The sequence below is a fragment of the Lithobates pipiens genome, unplaced genomic scaffold (assembly GCF_037356315.1).
Source record: "Lithobates pipiens isolate NorthernLeopardFrog02 unplaced genomic scaffold, aLitPip1_a1.2 Scaffold_27, whole genome shotgun sequence".
Lineage (NCBI taxonomy): Eukaryota > Metazoa > Chordata > Amphibia > Anura > Ranidae > Lithobates > Lithobates pipiens.
This window is the reverse complement of record NW_027507788.1, coordinates 132,193,601-132,208,720: the sequence shown is the minus strand read 5'-3', so window position 1 is coordinate 132,208,720 and position 15,120 is coordinate 132,193,601. Positions and strand designations below refer to the sequence as shown.

At 45.5% G+C, this 15,120-nt stretch overlaps 1 protein-coding gene across 4 annotated transcripts in view; it reads right to left on the bottom strand.

Annotated features, from left to right (window-relative positions):
- LOC143934131 (galactoside alpha-(1,2)-fucosyltransferase 2-like) overlaps positions 1–15,120 on the bottom strand; it is a 417,951-nt gene that overhangs the window by 292,129 nt on the left and 110,702 nt on the right. For 2 of the 4 annotated variants that reach the window (XM_077457459.1, XM_077457461.1), the window contains exon 3: positions 623–679. In XM_077457459.1, the coding sequence (XP_077313585.1) occupies positions 623–674 (52 nt within the window). In that variant the 5' untranslated portion in view covers positions 675–679. Of the gene's footprint in view, positions 1–622; positions 680–15,120 lie in introns of those variants that run through there. The other 2 variants (XM_077457463.1, XM_077457469.1) reach the window with 1 other exon arrangement.

The window sequence follows — 15,120 nt, the reverse complement described above, 5'->3', positions numbered from 1 at the left end:
CTTCCAAGTAGAGTTGAAGCTGTTGTAGCTGCAAAGGGTGGGTCAACTCAATATTGAACCCTACAGACTAATGCCTCATACACACGATCGGACTTTCTGACAACAAAACCATGGATTTTTGTCCAAAGGGTGTTAGCTCCAACTTGTCTTGCATACACATGGTCATACAAATGTTGGCCAACAATTACGAACATAGTGACGTACAAGAAGTATGTGATATCTCCATTACGAACGCTAGTTTTACAACACCGAGTACCTTCGGCTCGTACTTGATTCCGAGCATGCGTGGATTTTTGTGCAAAGGACTTGTGTACACACCATCAGAAAGTCCGACAACAAACATTTGTTGGCGGAAAATTTGGAGAACCTGCTAACCAACATTTGTTGGCGGGAAGTCTGACAATAAATGTCTGATGGAGCATACACACGGTCGGACTTTCCGCCAACAAGCTCACATCCAACATTTGTTGTCGGAAAATCCCATCGTGTGTACGCGACATAAGACTGGGATGCCATTAAAGTTCATGTGTGTGTAAAGGCAGGCGTCCCAATACTTTTGGTAATATAGTGTATATTGATGCAAAACAACGTCATTACACTAAATGGAATAGTTTGCTCTTACCTCTGTGCGGGAAGTGCCCGGATGCTTCATTGGGAATGTCTTCATAAAACATGGCTCCTGAAATATAAGAAAAAATAAGCAATTTAAAAAGAGCTTCAAGTGTTACTTTCTTTTACTATACCTGTTTAAAGGGAGAGTACAAAGTGCTTGTTGAGCAGATAATTATAGGCCACGTTAACGCGAAACACCACAGACTTAGCGCAATTCAACTACTAGAGCCTCATTGTGGGCTGTGTATTCAATTCTAGCTTCTGCCAGTATTTATGTTTACCCTCATTTATGGGAGGTCAAGATCAGTTCCTGCACCCATCACAACATGTTCAGGCAAGGGGGAGCTTTCCAGTGCTGTGACTTTTCACCCAATTTTTCTACTCATGAAACATACACACGATCGGAATTCTCGTCGGAAAAAGCTCTGATGGTTTTCCCGATGGAATTTAGACGGAATTCGGCTTAAGCTGTCTTGCCTACACACGGTCACACCAAATTCAGATTGTTTAGAACATGGTGACGTACAACACGTACGACGGGACTAGAAAAAGGAAGTTCAATAGCCAGTAGCCAATAGCTTCTGTCTCATAGTTGAATCTGAGCATGCGTGAGTTTTGGCGTGTCGGAATTGCATACGCACGATCGGAATTTATAAATAGAAAGTTTTTCCGTCTGGAAAATTGAGAACATGCTATCAATTTTTGGCTGGCGGAAATTCGGACAGCTAAATTCCGATGGAGCATACACACGGTCACATTTTCCAATGAAAAGCTCTCACCTGTCTTTTTCTGGGCGGAATTCCGATCGTGTGTACGCAGCATCAGAGTCCAGCCCCATATAAATGTATGGGGTTCTACTGTGCATGCATGGATATCAGAAAAGAGATCTAGGCCACAGGAGTTAAGCGGGCCATACAGGGATCATTTTTTTTATATCAAAGTATTTTTTGATAATTGATTTTTTTTTTAAAGCCTAAGTATATAGCTAAAGTAAAAAACACAAAAATGTACAGGGGACATAATTTATGATCAGTAGGAGGTATCCCTTGTGCTGATTCCTCACTTGATGCTTGATGTCAACAAGAGTGCCCTACTATGCCCCCACCCACCTCCTGCATTCATAAAAGCCATACTACTGCTTCTATGAATGAAACACGACCTATAAATTGAGAACTCGTGGATGATTGATAGGGCTTCCCCCTCCATTCATAGATCCTTTGTTTTATTTATAAAAGCAATAATACGGCTTCCGTGAATGGAGGAGTTGGGCAGAAAGAGCTGGCATAGTCAGGCACTCTTGATTTGGAGCCTGTGACAGTGCCTCAGTGGTGGTGGTGGGGGCATTTATGGAGGTGGCTTTCTACTAATAGAAGAGGCATCAGCACAAGGGAAAACATCCTATTCATATAAATATATATCCATTAGGAAAAAGGTACTTAGATTTTTTTTTTTTAAGAATTACAGTGCCATCATCCACATACAGAAATAGAAGGGACAATGTAAATGAAACATTGTATGTTTAGTATCACTTTATTGAAACATAGTTTGGCTGGATGTTTTTCATACAACTACTGTAATTTTGACTATATATTTACGTTTTACTTATTAGAACTGTTTGAGTTCAATAAACAGAGTTTAAAGTGTAGCTAAAATTAAAAAAAGAAAAAGAAAAATCAGCACAAGGGAAAAAACCTAGGATGTTTATATATATGAATAGGATGTTTTATATTTATACAACAGATTGAGAGCCTATTATCAAGAACATCATTATTATTTGAAGTGGAACTTCACGCAAAAGGAGATGTTCTTCTGTTCTTCAACCAACCTTAAAATTACATTTAGAATATCATTTTTTTAAGGAGTAGCAGGTACCAAGTTTTAAAAGGTACCCACTCCCACTTCCGCCTGGATTGCTTATGTTATCCGAGTGGAAGTTCGGCCCCCTTCCCTGCCTGCAATCTTCTGGGACTCAAAGATCCCAAGAGTCTGTGGGACTGTTCATGGAATGCAGTGCGGCTCACGCATGCACAAAGAAGTCATAGTCAGCTTCCTTCAGTTGACATGCTGGTGTAGTGTCATATTTTGCTCCCTATCGTAGAATGCTCCGGAAAGTGACGCTGCGGCCAGAAATTTCACACTGCGCATGTGCAATGCGTTCCAAACACTTGCGCCATGCGTTCCAGAGGATTTGCGACAATGCAGTTCAGTGAAACCGTCACGGAAGTGAGGGGAGGTAATTGTGACGTTAACTTTAGACAGAGCAGAGAGAGAGCGGGTAACCGTGGCTCGAGGAGGGGATTAACTCCCCTCACTTCTGTGACATTATCTGATGGTTTCACTGGTCTGCATTGTCGCAAATCCTTTGGAACTCAAAGCGCAAGTGTTTGGAATGCATCGCACATGCGCAGTGCAAAATTTCTGGCCGCAACGTCACTTCCGGAGCATTCTACAATGGGGAGCAAAATATGACACTACACCGGCACTGGGAATCCAAAGACCAGCAAAGAACCAGCCAATGTGAAGACAGTGCTGGATTCATGGACAGGTAAACATCTTTTTATTAAAAAGTCAGCACATCCCAGATTTTGTAGCTGCTGACTTTTAATCTTTTTGGAACCTGGCTGAAGCTCCTCAAAAGTGAGGTTATAAGTGAGTTTGGATTCTGCCTGGAACTCATGGGTTAATTCTTGTTATTTTACTTCCAATAGTGGCTTTTAATGACCTTTGAGTTCACTTCATAAGAAACCATAATACAACAGTCACCCAGTTACTTATAAGCCCTTGTACATGCGATCGGACATTCCGACGGAAAATGTCTGATCGGACCGTGTTGTCGGATAATCCGACCGTGTGTGGGCTCCATCGGACTGTTTCCATCGGAATATCCGACCGACAAAGTTTTAGAGCTGGGCTGTAAAATTTTCCAACAACATGATCCGATTGGACTTTGTCCGATCTTTTGTAGAGAATTCCGATCGGACAAAGTGCCACGCATGCTCAGATCAAATTCCTAGACCAAAGCGATTGGCTGCTAGCCTGAACGTAGTCCCATCGTAAGGAAATAACGTCATCACGTTCTGAACGATCAGATTTTCCGACAACTTTGTCTGACCATGTTCATGCAACACCAGTTTCGGACAAAATCCGATGGATTTGGTTGTCGGAATGTCCAACCGTGTGTACAAGGGCTTAGACAGAAAAGAAGTTCCTTTCATGTTACAACACAGTGAAGTCAGAAGATGCAGGCTGGTTTCAGCTCATTCTGGAAAATCCCTTTTATTACAGATTTATTGATCTGGCCCAGTGACTAACCTATGGACACATTCCAGCAATCCAGGGAAACTGCAAAGTGTAAGTAATGTATAAACAAGTAAATGTTTTTTCTGGGTCCTGAGCCAGGCTTCATAGTATCCGCATGAGCAGTATTAGAGCTACCCTAAAATATGAAACGTCCCTAAAAAAGGCTTAGTCATTTATTCAGCCAGATTGCAGATTCAGTTTATGGAAATACCACGCAGCTGTGACATTTTAGTTTTAATGGTTTCCAAAATAAATTTTACAGTGCTAGTATAAACTGCTATGAGAATAAGTATGCAGAATATTGACTTCTACCATGTATGGTTATCCTCCTGCTTGCTGCCACTATCACCTCATTTAATTTAAAGCTGAACAACTGGGCAAAAAAACTATAGTTTATATATATTCCTCAATAGGTATAAAGCATATAAGCCCAATTTGTGTGATCTAATGCATTTGCAAACCCAGATATTTCCTTGTAAAAGTAGCAATGACATCATCACCATGCTGTACAAAGCCTGTGCAGAGCTGTAGGAGGGACCCAGTAGCTCCACCCATGACTGACAGTAGAAAACTACAGGAAGGGGCTGAGACATGACCAGTCACCCTGCAAGAGAGAGAGCAGCAGTGACTGGACTTTAACCAGTTGCGGACCACGCACTGTACATTTACTGTGGCTGGGTGGTCGCTCTGCAGCAGATCACATACCTAGTACGTGATCTGACACTTCCAGGTCTGGGGTGTGCATGCATGCCGCCAGCGCCCCTCTCCCACTGTAATCACACACAGCAGGAGCCAAGTGGCAGGTCAATGTATGCTGGCACCCGCCGATTACACAGTACACAGGCACAACAAAATCTGCCTATGTAAACAAGGCAGATTCTTTCAGAAGGGATGGTATTACACAGTACACAGGCAGCACAACAATCTGCCTATGTAGGGATGGTATTACATAGTACACAGGCAGAACAATAATCTGTCTATATAGGGATGGTATTACATAGTACACAGGCAGAACAATAATCTGTCTATATAGGGATGGTATTACACAGTACACAGGCCAACAACAATCTGCCTATGTAAATAAGGAAGGTTCTTTCAGAAGGGATGGTATTGATCCTGTGTTACTATAAAGCAGGAACACTGATCTTTGCCTTCCCCTAGTCAAAGCACCTCTTCCACAGTGAGTAAGCACAGGCTAGGCACACAGTTAACCCTTTGATCGCCCATGATGTTAACCCCTTCCATGCCAGTGTCATTAGTACAGTGACCATGCATATTTGTTTAGCACTGATCACTGTATTAATATCACTGGTCCCCAAAAAGTGTCAGAAGTGTCAGTTAGGTGTTCAATTTGTCCGCCACAATATCACAGTCCCGATATAAGTTGCTCATCTCTGCCAGTACTTGTCTTTTGCATTTAGACTACATTTGTTTAGCCTGAAGTTTAGCTTTATTATCTTTTGTAGCAAGACACAAGCCTGACTAGACTATGTTTATAGTATGTCTATTTTTATATAATTTTCTACCAGATTTCAAACAAAGAGAGTATTGAATCTGGATGAGGGGGCCCCAGGTGCCAAATCGAGAGGGGCGCCAAATTGAGAGGGTCTGCAGTCTACAGCGCTGACACTAGCAAGGATTTGGTTGGATTGTGCTGGATTAACCTGGCTGAGCCATTGAGCTGCATATACAGAAAGCTGAAATCACACAGCACCAGCTTCTCCGTGAGCCTGCACTGCCTCTGGTCACAGGGAAGCCAGGAGCCGGGACCCAGACCCCAGGGATTCAGCTTGCTACCTTGCTGCTTTAAAGTCAGACCTAGACCTAGACAGGAAGGGCAGCGGGGGTTGTATTTCACTCCCATGGCCATTGAAAGCCAGATTCAGCAGCTGCAGGAGGAAAATATAGTTGATGACGCTCAGTTCTAGTAAATGCTGCCCTCTTCGCCCCTCTCTTTGTGCTGCCTGGATCTGTTCTCTCACCCCCCCCCCCCCCCATGCTCTGACAGCTCCCCCCTATCACCTCCCTGTCAGTGGCTGAGAAGTGTCAGGATGGAGAGTGGGAAAGGGGGCCATTAAATATGCAATTTACTGGCCCCTTCCTTTTCTGAATGTAACACCCTCCTAGTAAAAGTGCTAGATGTAAGTAGTTAGATTAGTGTCGTTTGCCCCTTCGACTAATGGTGGGGCTAGAGGCAAATCTGCACGTGGAGCATGCGAACACGCCAGAGCTCATCCCTAGTCATTAGTTAGAACTTCTTCTGGTGCTGTTGAGTTTGCCTGGCCAACCCCCCGCCTTCTTGAAACTAGTAGAGCTTTCTGGAACATGGGTGGGAGCTAGGCAAAAAGGCAGCATAAATATAGATGCAGTTTCAAGTGCCCCCAAGCATAGCTTCCAACTGTATTTGATTTGGAGGGACTGTCCCTGATTTGGAGTAATGTCCCTCTGTCCCTCTTTCCCCCTCATTTGTCCCTTATTTTGGTCTGATCTATGTAATTGTATATAAAATGCATTTGTTATCTTTCAAAGTGCTAAACCTTTCATCTAAATTCAAAATTGCTCCATCTGTAAATGTTAAAAGCCAATATAAAGGAATAGGAGTGGCAAAAAAAGTCCTTGTGGATTTAATTAAACTTTTTTTGGGTTAATTCTCCTTTAAGGGGATGTGTCAGGGGGGCGTGTCCTATGCCTACATACATTTGCAAGTAGGTGTTCCTCATTCTCATCTCAAAATGTTGGGAGGCATGCCTGAGCATGCTGGAATTGGTCTATATATTAAGGGAACACCTGAGCTCTGGGTCCTTCCCAGGTAGTGGATTTCACCAGCCAGGGATTAGGAAGGCTTGCTTCCCCTGGCACCTGCTGCCATGCGGCCTCAGGTGGGCAACCTGAGGGCCTGAGGCTAAAATGGAGGAGTCACCCTATTCAGCAGGGCAGCCACTCAGCACTAGATCCAGAAGAACACAGAGATCACTGTAGTTGCGATACCCACTACATTTATTCTCTGCTTCTACCCTGGTCGTCCCACGTGTATGGTATATGCACGCTTACACCAGTCAAGCTGGACCAGTGTAACTATGCAATACAAACAATACCTGGAGTTTATCTTTAAACGGTTCCCGACCAGCGCACGCCGATGTACGTCGGCAGAATGGCATGGGCAGGCATATTGGCATACAGGTACGTCCAATCTTCAATGCTGCCCTGCCATCGCGATTGCACAGTTAGTAACACACCCCTAGCAACACTTAACCCCTACACTGCCACCCACTGGTTAACCCCTTCACTGCCAGTGTCATTTACACAGGAATCACTGCATTTATATAGCAGTGATTGCTGTATAACTGACAATAGTCCCAAAAATGTGTCAAAAATGTCCGTTGTGTCTGCTATAATGTCGCAGTCACAATAAAAATTGCTGATCACCGCCTTTACTAGTAAAAAAAAAAATAATAAAAAATTATTAATAAAAATGCCATAAAACTATCCCTATATCGCTATAACTTTTGCGCAAACCAATCAATAATCGCTTATTGTGATTTTTTTTACCAAAAATATGTAGAAGAATACGAATCGGCCTAAACTGAGGGTAAAAAATGTTTTTAAAATTGTTTTATATATTTTTGGGGGATATTTATTATAACAAAAAGTAAAAAATAATGTGTTTTTTTCAAAATTTTTGCTCTATTTTTGTTTATAGCGCAAAAAATAAAAACCGCAGGGGTGATCAAATACCACTAAAAGAAAGCTCTATTTGTGGGAAAAAAAGGACGTCAATTTTGTTTGGGAGCCATGTCGCACGACCGCGCAATTGTCAGTTAAAGTGACTCAGTGCCGAATCGCAAAAAGTGGTCTGGTCTTTGACCAGACCGGTCTGTAAGTGGATAAAGCGGTATTACACACAAAACCAAAAATGTCATATATTACAGCTTACCAATGATTAGATGTGGTGTCTGCATTTGTTTTGTTTTTTAGGCTTTTTTACCCTCTCTTACCACCTGGTGATCCTGCCAGTAACACACCTCCTGTATTATGTTGCCCCCACTCTGGATAAAGGAGCAATGAAGACACCTTTGGACACCAACATTGTCAGCCATGGGGGGAGAGCAGTGTTAGATGCACTAGCAGATTTAGACATACAGTACTAACAAATTGAAGCTAAACTCCAGCTAACACTTTTTTTAAGCAGCAACAGTTTTGTTCCTTTAACAATAAAGATTTTACATAAATTATTAAAAGCCGATCATTGTAAGCATCTCTGTCAGTGTTTGTTTTCGACACTCTAACTGCTAAATCCCAAGGACTGCTTGTTCTGTTGAAAAACAACAGACTTACTGAGAGGATCACCGGGTGAAAATAAGGGAAAGAAAGCTTAAAAAAAGAATATGAATGCAGTCATTACATCTAAGTATTGGTAAGCTGCAATATAATAAATGTTTGCTTTTGAGTTTAATACCACTATAAAGGCACATTCACACCTTTTTTGTGTCTGTGACAGCACACAATGTGTTGTGGTTTTATATGTGTTACTATACATGTGTTTCTGGCTGTGCACATCTATTTCCTATAGCCCTTAAGTTAGTCTTTTTGCATCAGAAAAAGCACATAAACTTTTTTCCATTGCATTTTAACACATCACAAGTGTCTATTGGTGCATGTGTTGAGGGTCATATGTATTTTTAGCAGTATGGATGTACATTAGGGGTCCATTAGCAATGTGTGAGCAAAGGCGTGAGAAACATGCACTGACACACATTTCAGCATGTAACTTGTTAGAAAATATACATATCAAAAGTTCTGTAATGAAGTATTTGTATGGCTCAGAACAGAACAACAAAGATGTTAAGAATATGGAGTCTGTTTGATCAATTCACCTAACTTCCACCTAGAATTCCTTGGTGTACATTCACCCTTCATATCAAGCCAAATTAGTGGAAAAAATTCACTCACTAACAAATACAGTGGTTCATTGTTTTTTATTTATTTTCTTTTAAAAAAACACAGCATGTCCTTCACTCCTCTCCCTTTGAGAACCAACCGACCCAGCACACCTTGCCATTTCTTCACCATTGTGGTAGTATACACTATAGGATGATAAAAGACCTAGGACACCTTTGCGTGCCTCAAGGAGAGTAGTAATGAATAGGGATGATGGGCGAACGGTTCAGCCTTAGCATAAGTTCACGCTGGGCTCTGTTCAGCTATTAGTTAGTTAGTGGACTATACTGTGCTAGTTTGCATCAATTGTCAGTGTAGAATATTAGTTTAGTGTCAGTCTAGGGATAGTGTGAATGTAGTGAGGAGGACCATTATTTAGCTTTGCATATTGTGCAGCTAGAGTAGGGACAATTCAGATAGTTTCACTGTAGTTTAGTGAGACTGTGTCAGTAATCTTTATATTAGTGTAAAGCTAGAGTAGGGACAGAGTAGGGACAGTTCAGATAGCTTCAGTGTAGTGACAGTTGAACACCGTCTATTTGATTGCGTTACTGCCAGTTTAACGCCTTTTACTTCTGTGTGCGTTACTGCCAGTTTGACGCCATATAGTTTTGTGTGCGCTACTGCCAGTTTAACAACATTTACTTTTGTGTGCATTACTGCTAGTTTAACGCCATGTAGTTCTGTGTGCGTTACTGCAGGTTTATCCACTTCAGCCCTGGAAGATTTGGCTGCTCAATAACCATGTCATTTTCTGCGATATGGCACTGCGTAGTTTTAACTGACAATTGCGCGATCGTGCCACGTTGTACCCAAACTAATTTGACGTCCTTTTTTTCCCCACAAATAGAGCTTTCTTTTGGTGGTATTTGATCATCTTTGCGGTTTTTATTTTTTGCGCTATAAACCAAAAAACTGCGACAATTTTGAAAAAAAAGACAATATTTTGTACTTTTTGCTATAATAAATGTCCCCCCATTTTTTTTTTTTTTAAAAAGCTGATTTTTTTCCCTCAGTTTAGGCCGATATGTATTCCTTTACATATTTTTGGTAATAAAAAAAAACAAAAAAAAAAAAAACGCAATAAGCGTATATTAATTAGTTTGCGCAAAAGTTATAATGTCTACAAAATAGGGGATAGATTTATGGCATTTGTATTATTATTGTTTTTGTTACTAGTAATGGCGGCGATCTGCAATTTTTATCAGGATTGCAATATTGCGGCGGACAAATTGGACACTTTTGACACATTTTTGGGACTGTTGACAATTAAACAGTGATCAGTGCTATAAAAATGCACTGATTACTGTATAAATGTCACTGGCAGGAAAGGGGTTAACACTAGGGGGCGATCAAGGGGTTAACTGTGTTCCCTAGGTGAGTTCTAACTGTAGGGGGGGTGGGGTTGTCTAGGAGGAGAGAGAGAGATCAGTGTTCATACTTAGTATGAACACACGATAGATCTGTCTCTACTCCCTTGAAAGAACCGGGATTTGTGTGTTTACACACACAGATCCCGGTTCTCGCTCTGTCACAAGCGATCGCGGGTGCCAGCAGTCATCGCGCCCACCGGGCACTCACATCGGCTCCAAGCACACGATGCGGGTGCTCTCCCCTAGTGGCCAAAAGGCAAAGCTATGTAACGTTGTTTTACCCAGCCGTGCCATTCTGCCACAGTAAAACTGCAGCGGAAGCAGTTAACACCATATAGTTTTGTGTGTGTTACTGCCAGTTTAACGCCATATAGTTTTGTGTGCGTTGCTGCCAGTTTAACGCAATATAGTTTTGTGTGCATATCAGGGAATTTGCAGACCAGACTGTGTGGACCACACAGAGAAAACAATAGTGTTTATTATAGGTGACAAGAAAGTAAAAACAAACAGTGCACTACCAACCACAAACAACAAGTAATATATACAATAAATGGAAGCTACCAGAGTCGTAAACAAAAGCCAGGTCAAGGTCATACACTGGGGAATCAGTAGATGGGTAAGGATGGGAAACCAGCAGAAGAGGGAGAGGATGGATGGATGGGTTGCAGAGCAGGGATCTATAGGTAACGGGAGACAAGAGGGACAGGTCCAGGGTGGGCTCAGGTCGGGTAGATGCAGGCTCAAGGTCCAAGTAAGGCAACAAGGTCAGGGCACATAGAGAGAGCAATACCAAGGCAAGCATGTGAGGGCTTGCCAGGTATTTATAAGACTACCAATGATTAACCTCACGTAACAGCTGAGTGCAGAAGGTGCTGTCTGCTCCACACTGCCGGAGTACACCCGCTGGTGGGCACTGGTACTAGAGCCCAAGGATCCAACAGTGCCACCATTAGGTAGGTCCTCTTATTACAGGCCCTTGGTGTTAGAAGGCACCCGCTGGTGGACACTTGTACTGCAATCCAAGAGACCAACCGAGCCATCAATGGGTGGACCTTTTCATGACAGTACCCCCCTCTAAGGAGCGGCCTCCGGACGCTCCAACTAGATGTAATTGTTCAAAGTTAATGGGCTCAAACCGCACAACGGATGAGGGCACGTCAAGCCGGACAGCGGCCACATCAGGGTAGACAGCGGCCACATCAGGGCAGACAGCGGGCTCCGGGTTGTCGAACTGGGCAGCAATCTCCGGGTCGTTGGGCTGGCCAGCAGGCTCCAGGACCTTAGGCCGAACAGCAAGTACCGTAAGGGCAAGCTGGATCACAGGCACTGGCTCAGCATGCTGGGTAACGGGCCCCTGCCCAGCGGGCTGAGTGACGGGCCCCGGCTCAGCGAGCTGGACACCAGGCACTGGTCCGGCAAGCCGAATAATGGGCACAAGCTTAATAGGCCAGGTGACGGACTCTGGTTCAGAAGACTGGGTAACGGGCAGCGGCTCCGGAGGCTGGGACACGGGCAGCGGCTCCGCAGGCTGGGACACGAGCAGCGGCTCCGCAGGCTGGGACACTGGCAGCGGCTCCGCAGGCTGGGACACTGGCAGCGGCTCCGCAGGCTGGGACACTGGCAGCGGCTCCGCAGGCTGGGACACGGGCAGCGGCTCCGCAGGCTGGGACACGGGCAGCGGCTCCGCAGGCTGGGACACGGGCAGCGGCTCCGCAGGCTGGGACACGGGCAGCGGCTCCGCAGGCTGGGACACGGGCAGCGGCTCCGCAGGCTGGGACACGGGCACTCAGACTGGAAATCTGGCACATCAGACTGGGAGGCAGAGACATCAAACTGGAAAGCTGGCACATCAGACTGGGAAGCTGCCACATCAAGGCAGACAGCAGGCTCCGGGTCGTCGAACTGGGCAGCAATCTCTGGGTCGTTGGGCTGGCCAGCAGGCTCCAGGACCTTAGGCCGAACATTAAGTACCGTAAGGGCAAGCTGGATCACAGGCACCGGCTCAGCAAGCTGGGTAACGGGCCCCAGCCCAGCGGGCTGAGTGACGGGCCCCGGCTCAGCGAGCTGGACACCAGGCACTGGTCCGGCAAGCCGAATAATGGGCACAAGCTTAATAGGCCAGGTGACAGACTCTGGTTCAGAAGACTGGGTAACGGGCAGCGGCTCTGCAGGCTGGGACACGGGCAGCGGCTCCGCAGGCTGGGACACGAGCAGCGGCTCCGCAGGCTGGGACACGGGCAGCGGCTCCGCAGGCTGGGACACGGGCTGCTGCTCCGCAGGCTGGGACACGGGCAGCGGCTCCGCAGGCTGGGACACGGGCAGCGGCTCCGCAGGCTGGGACACGGGCAGCGGCTCCACAGGCTGGGACACAGGCACTTCAGACTGGAAATCTGGCACATCAGACTGGGAGGCAGAGACATCAAACTGGAAAGCTGGCACATCAGACTGGGAAGCTGGCACATCAGACTGGGAAGCAAAGACATCAGACTGCGAAGCTGGCACATCAGACTGGGAAGCTGGCACATCAGACTGAAAGACTGACACATCAGGCTGGGACGCCGGCACATCAGGCTGCAAGGCAGGCAGCAGGACATCAGACTGGAAGGCTGGCATGTTGGACTGGAAAGCAGGCAGCAGGACAGACTGGAAGGCTGGCACGTTGGACTGGAAGGCAGGCAACAGGACATCAGACTGGAAGGCTGCCACGTGTGACTGGAAGGCAGGCAGCAGGACATCAGACTGGAAGGCTGGCATATTGGACTGGAGGGCAGGCACTGGGACGTCAGGCTGGGTAGCAGGGATTGGGACGTCAGGCTGGGTAGCAGAGGCTGGGACGTCAGGCTTAGGTGGGCCATCGGGTTCAACTGGCATGCATGCAGGCTGGAATGGGTTGGTTGGTGTGGAGGCGGGTTGGGTTACTGGCAGGATTGTGCGGGTCGGAAAGAACTTTTGTTTCTTTTTTGGCTTAGCCACTGCAGCTTCGTATGTAGGTGCAGGGCTGTAAGAAAAGAAAGTATCTGGGCAAAAGGAAGACCAAGGAACAGTGGCAGGAGGAGGGTTTTGTGGGATTGTTACAGGTGGAGGAGAAGAGGCAGGTGGATTGAAGGCAGGATAGGTGCTACACTTGGTGACAGGGTAATAGTATTTGGTAGGAAGTGGAGTAAACTGGGCTGTAGCTGAGGTTGCCATAGGCAATGGGGAGATAGATACTTGGGAAGGCAGGTGATTAATGACAGGGCTGGAATGTTGTGGCTTAGCTAAATGCAGGAGATCTGACTATGCCTGTAGCACAGGTTGAACAAACGTTGATTTACACACAGCCTGACTAACCTGAGATTGCACTGAATGGATGCAATCAGACAACACCTGCTGTGGACAAGAGGAATAAAGTTCTATGAAAAAGGCTGGATCATCCTCTAAAAACCATACCAGAGATTCCACTTGGCCATAATTGAAGGGGGGAGAAAAATCATCACTTCCTTCGGGATAACATTACAGGGCTGGCTTTGCACATAATTGGATTAAGGGGTGAACATCCTCAAATGACATGTAGCCCTGATCCACCAGGGAATGAGCTGATCAGATGGTTTCCATCAGCTGGTCACTAGTCCACCTTTTTAGAAGCTGGCGACAATATTCACCATCCTCTTCTGCCAGCATAGAATAATACGTGATTTCATTGAAATCCATATTGGCAGAATAACAGGTCAGGATGGTTCCTCAATGCAGCCACGTCTGGTCAGGGATGGCCTTGGTATACTATTAGGGAATTAGCAGACCAGACTGTGTGGACTACACAGAGGAAACCCAAATGCATGTACGTGAGAAAACAATAGTGTTTATTATAAGTGACAAGAAAGTAAAAACAAACAGTGCACTACCAACCACAAACAACAAGTAATATATACAATAAATGGGAGATACCAGAGTCGTAAACAAAAGCCAGGCCGAGGTCATACACCGGGGAATAAGTAGATGGGTAAGGATGGGAAACCAGCAGAAGAGGGAGAGGATGGATGGATGGGCTGCAGAGCAGGGATCTATAGGTAACAGGAGACAAGAGGGACAGGATGGGCTCAGGATCAGGTTGGGTAGATGCAGGCTCAAGGTCCAAGTAAGGCACCACAGTCAGAGCACATGGAGAGAGCGATACCAAGGCAAGCATGTGAGGGCTTGCCGGGTATTTATAAGACTACCAATGATTAACCTCACCTAACAGCTGAGCGCAGAAGGTGCTGTCTGCTCCACACTGCCGGAGTACACCCGCTGGTTGGCACCGGTACTACAGCCCAAGGATCCAACAGTGCCACCAGGAGGTAGGTCCTCTTATCACAGGCCCTGGGTGTTAGAAGACACCCGCTGGTGGACACTGGTACTGCAATCAAAGAGACCAACAGCGCCACCAACGGGTGAACCTTTTCATGACAGTGCATTACTGCCATTTTAACGCCATAGTTCTGTGTGCATTACTGCCAGTTTAACGCCATATAGTTTTGTGCCTTACTGCCAGTTTAATGGCCTTTACTTTTGTGTGCGTTACTGCAAGTTTAACGCCATATAGTTCTATGCGTCACTGTACGATTGGCACATTATATTGCAGTATATTATAGTGTATCCATGGTGTGTGTCTGTGTAGTGTGAGTACTCAAATTCAAGTGCACCAAACACCTCTTTAGATTGATTAAAGTGCATCTGCGTACAGATTTGAACTTCTTCTTTACCTTTGCTTAAAGGCATCGCCACCTCCCTCCCAATAATGTCTGGGAGGACAACAAGGAGAGGCAGACGTTCCCTTGGCACTGTAAGGGGGCCAGCAACAGATGTGTCCACAGGCAAAGGTGGACATGGTGGTCAGTCCTCAGGCAGGGCATCATTTTCTTTGTGAGTTTGCCCGTGC